The following is a 7,393-nucleotide window of genomic DNA, read 5'->3' on the forward strand; positions in this document are numbered from 1 at the left end:
AATATATATAAAATCTATGCATATATAATACGTATCCTGCATATGCTTTATATATATATATATATATTATGTAGCCTATAGCAAACGCAAACTACATATTATATACTTGACGGCGTTCTACAAAGCCGCGTTTAGTGTTTGCACTGCAGAGCAGCAAACTCTGCCTTTTTACCTAACGTGCAAACGCCATAATGCATTCGCTGCACGCATTTGCCTATGGCTGCTGTTGGCTTTGCTGACCTCCTCGGATGGCAGCCTGTCTTTTTCGCGTTGTTTCTGCGATGCTTCATCGTCTTCTCCGAGCACTGCAGCAGCAGCAGCAGTAGCAGCAGCAGCGGCAGCAGTAAGTGCCGATGCGACGCGCTGCTGCGCCTGAGCTGTTGAGTCAAGAAAGGAGCTCAGGGTGCGCTGAAACTGCTGAGAGATTTGCTCCAGGTCCAATGGACCTCCAGATGCTGCAGCATCAAAACTTTCTTTAAAACTAACTCCAGCCTGGTCAGCAGCACGAATCACTGCACCCTCTGAAGATATCGCCAATACGCTGCCATCCTGCTGCTGCTGCTGCTGCTGTGTTGAGGGCGCTGGCGCGCTGTGGTGGAGGCCGCCGTTGTCTGTGGGGCCAGCAGTCACCGAAGAAGAAATTCCGCACAAATCCGCTGTACTAGAGGCTCCTGCTTCTGCTGGCGCTGCTGTTGCTGCTGCTGCTCCTGCTGCTGCTGGCGCTGCTGCTTCTGCTGCTGGTGTCTGCTGCTGCGTAGCCTCGTGCGCCTGCCGATACGCTGCAACACATCGGAGTCAGCAGCCACACAGGAGATTGCCTAGGGCGAAAGCAACAATTCTATCCGACAGTTCACAAACAAACAACAGTGATGCTTGACCTTTAAAGAAAAGAGGAAAGACAGAAAGAGAAAGAGGCGGAAACACACACAGCGCAGCGTACTGCAAAAGACAAGAGAGAAAGGGTGTGGCTTCGAGGCATGTAAAGTAAAGGCCGAGACAGAGGCAACGGGAGATGAAGGCTGCTACTACTGATCCGCAGCAGCACCTGCTGCTGAAGCACCAGAAACAAAGCGCCCGCCTTGGTGGCCTCTGGAAGACTGCGAAGTGAAAATGAACTCCCCTATCTCAAGAAGGATTGGCGACGTAAGAAAAGTGTATATCAAAGTACGAATAAAATATAGTTGTTTTATATAAATGATATTAGATAATTAATATTAACAATAATTATGATCTTGCCTGTCAGCTGCTGCCGCGCAGTCCGGAGGAGCTGTTGCACCTCGCCAATAAGCTCTCGCACGCGTTCGATCTCCGTCTCCTCGTCTTCTTCTTCCAGGCGCTCTTCCAACACTGTCGCGTAAGCCGGACCCTGCATCAGCGCAGCAGCAACGCAACAGGAGTGCAGCACCAGCCGTACATACACTTCACAAGGTACATGCCTCTCTCCAAACAGGCATGTACATACACACGCGAACAAACGCACATGCGAAGATCCAGCAGGCACTGACAGCAACAACACTAAAGAAGGGGAACAGGTTGCAGCAGGTTGCAGTAAAATCGGAACACTGCATCCAGACGCGGCAACGAAAGATGCTCCCCCTGCTGCTGTTTCTAGTGCTGTCGTTACAGTTACAGGATCTGCCGCTGCTACTGGTGCTGCTGCTGCACCTGCAACGCGGCGAGCACCCAAGGGGAGCAGCTGCAGCAGCAGCAACAGCAGCAGTTGGTGGTTCTGCTCGCGGTTCAGGGGGCCCAGGGAGCAAATACAGCCAGGAGGAAACGCGAAAACGGCAAGAAACTCACAGCGCCCAGGAGGGACGACAAATCCATAGCCGGGGGTGCAACGCAGCTTTTGTCTAACGTCCTGAGCTGCAGGCAGAAGCAGCAACAACAGAGCAGCAGCAGCGCATGCAATATGCTTCTACCAAGCTTACCACAGCACGACGCACCGTTCCAATTGGTGTTTATTCTTCGACAAAAAAAAGGCGAACAAAACCAATAAAACATCAAAAACAGAAAACAGAAGTCAAAAGGAAAGAAAAGCGGCGGAAAGAAACATACAAGACACAAGGCGCATTCAGCTGTAGGCGCCTCTGAGGTATCTATAACCCTACACCCTAAACCCTAAACACTAAAAAAGTTTCTATTTGCTGGATCGTGGGCTGCCTTGCAGCTGACCTCCTCTGCAGCGGCTTGTACACGGAGAACTTGTTCTTGATACTTCCTGCGGCACAAAGAACGCCACCAACAAACCATAAACCCTAAACCCTGAACACTAAACCTTAAACCCTGAAGGCGCGTGCAGACCCGAGGCCTTTTAAACCCCGAGCCTCTAGCCCTAAAGCCCGACGCCATTCATCGCCGTAAGTTTGCACTGGCAGACATTCGAGCTGTTTGAAAACTCCCAGCCCGAAACCCTAAGCCCTAAACCCTGAATGCTACCCCTAGCCTGTAAATCCTCAACCTTCAGCATCGCGCAGCACATGCCATGCCGGAGGCCTGACCCTCTCAAGTCTTGCTTCAATTCATGCACCGTAAGCAGTTACTCTCCAAACCCTAGTATACCCTAATAAGCCCTAAAACCCCCTGCAAAGCCCTAAAAAACCTTGATAAACCCTCATTAACCCTGATAAACCCTTACTTTTCGAGCTCCTCAGGCGGATGCCAGGGGAGGTCTATGCAGTCCTTCAACCCCGAACGCTCCTCCACCTGCGGCAGTTTTGTTAACTGCACCGTCGCCTCGTTTCGCTCTACAGCGCGCCTGCTCACAGTAGCAGCTAGAGCAACAGCAGCAGCTAATGCAGCAGCAGTGGATGTGGCAAATACAGCAGCTAATGCTACAGCAACAGATAAGGTAGCGCCAGCAAGTAAGACGGCAGTACCAACTTAAGACATAGACAGAGAGAGAATGAGACAGCAACAGAGACAGGGAAGAGGCATTGTAGACAAACGGCGAAAGAAAACAAGACAGACAGCGAGACAGACAGAAACAGAAAGAAATACGCTAGAGAGAGGCAGAGAGTGACAGACACTGAAGGAGAAGTTATAGAGAGAGAGAGAGACAGAGACAGAGACACAGTGAGCGAGCCAGACAGAAAGAGACGCACAGAAAGCGAGAACGCAACAATACCGGAACAAAGAGGGAATGCCAGGAAGAAAGGGACAGAAAGAAAGAGAAAATACGGCAGTAGCGATGAAAGAGACAGAAATAGAGAGAAAATGTAGCAATGGAGAGACAGAGGGGAAAAGAAGACCAGGGGGAAAGAGATAGAAAACAAGAGAAAATGCGGCAGGGCTAACGGACAGAAATCTGCGGGAGTGCGAGAGGAGTTGGAGCTTCGACAGTTTGACGCCTTTTGCTGCTGCTATGAGGGCCTTGCAGCCAGTGACCCAGGTCTCGAACTCCAATTCATCTTTGCAGGTTAAGTCCAGCGTTCTGGGCGCTGTCTCCAGCCATGACGATGGTAGCACCACCTCATCAGCAGCAGCAGGAGGCGCGGCAGCAGCAGCAACAGCAGCGGGAGCAACCGCCGCTGCCGCAGCAGCAGCTAGCTCTGCAAATGCGTCTTCTTGCTTAAATACGAGGGAAAAACTGAGATGCTGCAGCGCAGGGATTTTGTAGGCTTGGAACGTCGCCGATTTCTGCCCCAACACCAAACCCTCTAGCTGCTCCCAGCAAACAACAGACGCTTTCTTTCCTTTGCTTGCTGTATACCACAGCAGACGGTTTCTGTCTGCAGACAGTTGGAACTGACGCAAGTGAGGATGACCGAAACGCGTATGCTTCAGTAAATTCGTACCTGGAAGCAAACACGCAAACCCCAAATCTTATACCCTAAACCCTATAACCTAAACCCTGCAGGCGGCTTCTGCGGGGAAAACGAAGGAGGACCCTGCTGCAGGCCCTGAGAGCCCCACAATTCATGGCGGTTGCCGTTTTTCTGTCCGCATTCCAACTAAGCTTTTTCTCTTATTCGCTTTGCTTGTCTGCCCGCTTGGTTGAGTATTAGCTTGTCTATCGTTCTGCCCCTCAGTGCTTTTGGTTTTCTTTTAGCCTGGTTACATATTAATTAATTAGTCAACTAATCCATCAACTATTGCTTCAACCAGTTAATTGACAAACTAATTATGCAAACAGACGAACAAATTAATTAATTAACATTTTAATTTATCTGTTCAGACATCTGTTCATTTTATCTGTGTTTGCATGCGGCGACACAGGAGGGCCTCCCACTTCTTGTGTACGGGTTGGCTATCGCAGCGGCAACTGAGTTGAAGCTCCAGGGGCAGCAAATTGGCTTGTATGCAGTGTATGTACAGTGCGGGTCTGCATGCATGCGGTTTGATAGATGCTTGGTTGGTATTGCTGGGGTGTATGCGCACCTCCGCGCATCTGCAGCACGGCCTTTTGTGCCTCGATATGCAAGAGGGGGTCCACCTCAACGGAAAGCCGCCTCCACTTGTCCCCCACTTGCTGCCGCAGCAGCTGTAACTCTTGCTGCTGCTGCTGTTGCTGCTGCGAATTCTCCTCAGAGGCCCCCGGAGGCTGCAACTCCAGCATGTAGGCCCCCCCCTCTCTCAGGCTCCCAAAGTCCTGGGCATACACCCGAGGCCCCAACGTAACCACCACAGAGACCTCATCGCACACCCCCGCCTCACCAGCTGCTGCAGTATCAGCAGCTGCTGTTGCTGCTGCGGGCGCTACTTCTGGTGCTGCTGCTGCTGCTGCGGCTTCTGGGGTCGCTGCTGCTGCTTCCGGTGCCTCGGCGGCCTGTTGGGTCGCCGCAGTGGCGGGGGCCCTCTGGGGGCCCTCCTTGCCAGAGGGCAGCTGGCAGCGAAGGCTGATAGTTTTCACTTCTCTAAACAAAGCCTCCTCGTCCACATCCGCACTGCACACAGACACACACGGAGACAACTACTCCAGCCGCATACACTGCTGCACCGCTCACGATAGCAGCAGCAACCGCAAGAGCAGCAGCAACAGAAGCAACAACATCAGCAATAGCAGCGGCAGCAGCTTTACACCCATGCAACAGGAAGTACGTGGCATCCCTGTTCCCTAGGGGTTCCCTATGGTGATGTATATGCTGGTGTTTGTGACTCTGGAATTGATGCACATTTTGTGTAATGTGCCTCTGAGTTGCTTTCCTCCTATACATATATTCAAGATGAAGGGACCACACTACACCGAGAGCCCCCATGCAGCAGCAGCAGCAGCATCAGCAACAGGATAGAGACCCACACATCCGGCAGGGGCTGAATGAGGCGGAGACAAAATCCCCCGGTTGCTGCAGAGGCCTCCACGCCGTCAATATCGTCAGCCAAGACATCGCAAGCGCACAACACCGCTGTCTTCACGTCCTCTGCACTCGTGTCTGCGTACCAGGAAACCGGTGTACATACACCCTGAACACACGCACATATACACACGCTCAGTGATACAGGTTAATATATGTAATAAATTCAATGTACGTATAGTGTATTATACTTTAGATATAGGAACAATACATATATATATATATATATACATGTACCGCCGTATGCATTAGTGCTGCGGTACCTCCAAACATGTACAGGCATTCAACAGCCCATACACCTAAGGCAAACGCAGCTTTAAACATAAAACGTATGTACACAGTGCAAGTGTGACAGTGTCTGTATATATATGTATATATATTTTTATGCTGCCAGTATACAGAGACGAGCAGATTGGCACCAGCGAACACAGAAGCAGAGATAGGGCTGCTGCGAGCAGCGGATGAACAGCCAAGCTAGCAAGCCTCGCAGAGGGTTGCATATGGTTTGGGGATTAAGATGGCTAGCTTTACCCTGTGGAAGACCCAAATGCGTTTCTTTGGCAGGTCTTCTAACTGGGTACCCGAAGCGCCTTCTGCTATCTCGCGAGTGTCCTGACCCAAGTCATCCCACGGCCGCACGCCGCTCTCAAATGGCCACTGCATGCAGCCCATGGAACTATCCCCATCTACCACGTCTGCTGCTGCTGCTTCTGGTACTGTTGCTGCTGCTGCTTCTGTTTCGGGGGGTTCCGCTGCTCCTGCTGCAGCTGCCGCTTCTGCAACATGACTTCCTCCAGAAGGGCTCCCGCCAGCACCAAGTGCCGACGAGCTTATTCCCGCTGCTGTTTCTGGTGCTGCTGTTGCTGCAAGTGCTGGGGGCGGCTGCATGGCGCCGTGTGGGGCGAGAGCTGATGCGGCCAACTCGGTTGTCTGCTGGCAGGCGGCCGCGATGTCATAGAATTCTAAAGGGGAGCAGCGGCTGGGGCCGTCAAGGTGTACAAGCTTTCCTTCTCCTACTGCTGAGACGCCCTCAGGCAGCAAGGAGGAGCTGCTTCTGGTGGCTGCGTACTCCAAGGGAGAGACGGAGTCATCTGTGGAGCTGTCGCGTCTCTCCTGCTGCTGCTGCTTTTTCAGAGCGTTTAATGCAGCAAAATCCGCGCAGAAAGAGGAGTCTTTGGAGACGCATGAGGGCTGAGACAGACGCATTTCTCCTGCAGCAAGTGCTGCGGCAGAGCCCAAGCTTGCAGGCGTCTCCGAGCTCGCCTCCTCGCCGTCGGCGGCCCCCTTTTTCTCTTTGGTCTGTAACTTCAGCAAATGTGTGTGTGATGAAGATTCCTCGATTAAGTCGGAAAAGGGGTCGCGGGTGTCCAGGCACTTCGTCACTCCTGCCTCGGTCTCAGGCTCCCGGGGCCCCCCTTCGTGGGTCGTGAGAAGTCCCTGGGGCCCCAAAGTACTGCTAACACCGAGCTCTCCAGATAGAACCTCTGCACAAGATGTAGAAGGGCAGCGAATCGGTGAAGCTTGGAGCGTTGAGGAAGTGGGGAAAGTCCTGCAGGCGTCGTGGGCTCGCAGCTGGTTGTCAGCTGCTAGCGCTGCCGTTGATGCGGGGGAAAGGCCGTTGAGATGGCCGTTGCCGGGGGGCTGCGATGTCATCGCTGCAAGATGTGTTGTTGTGTCTGCTGCCTACGGTAGAGGTTGAGGTGAGACAGCAGCAGCTGCCCGTGCAGCTGCTGCCTGGCGGCGCGGCTGCTGCGGGCGCCTGCAAAAGAGGCTAATATTGTGACCCTCTTCGGACTAAAAGAAAGTTTTTTAGACAGAATACCGCTGAATAAACCGTCATAATAAGCAAGAGCGGACGGAAACCGACCAGATGAGAGCCGATCGGCCGACCATCGGCGCCGGTGGCCAGCGGCCGCTCGGGGCAGAAAGCGGCGGTAGGACGTGCTTTGGCAGTGGGCAAAGGCGAGGCAATTGCGTGAGTATGAATAAAACATGAACTTGTGCTTAAATGAAACTTTAAAACTTCCTTTTTCTGTTGTTTCTCAACAATTCAGATCGCAGAACTGCGGACATCCTGCTGCCGACATGCATCCTGGCGC

At 52.6% G+C, this 7,393-nt stretch overlaps 1 protein-coding gene across 1 annotated transcript; it reads right to left on the reverse strand.

Annotated features, from left to right (window-relative positions):
- Positions 1-240: 240 nt before the first annotated feature.
- Positions 241-6,947, reverse strand: EAH_00019140 (hypothetical protein, conserved; the record flags this gene model as incomplete). The annotated part of the gene is made up of 9 exons (XM_013397367.1): positions 241-768; positions 1,277-1,366; positions 1,801-1,866; positions 2,176-2,221; positions 2,639-2,758; positions 3,302-3,797; positions 4,381-4,886; positions 5,240-5,403; positions 5,826-6,947. Coding segments are annotated over 9 exons (3,138 nt in total), but the record flags the coding sequence as incomplete, so codon positions are not given.
- Between the last annotated feature and the right edge of the window lie 446 nt (positions 6,948-7,393).

This window comes from Eimeria acervulina, genomic scaffold (assembly GCF_000499425.1).
Source record: "Eimeria acervulina Houghton genomic scaffold, Eah_scaff128, whole genome shotgun sequence".
NCBI classification, from domain to species: Eukaryota; Apicomplexa; class Conoidasida; order Eucoccidiorida; family Eimeriidae; genus Eimeria; species Eimeria acervulina.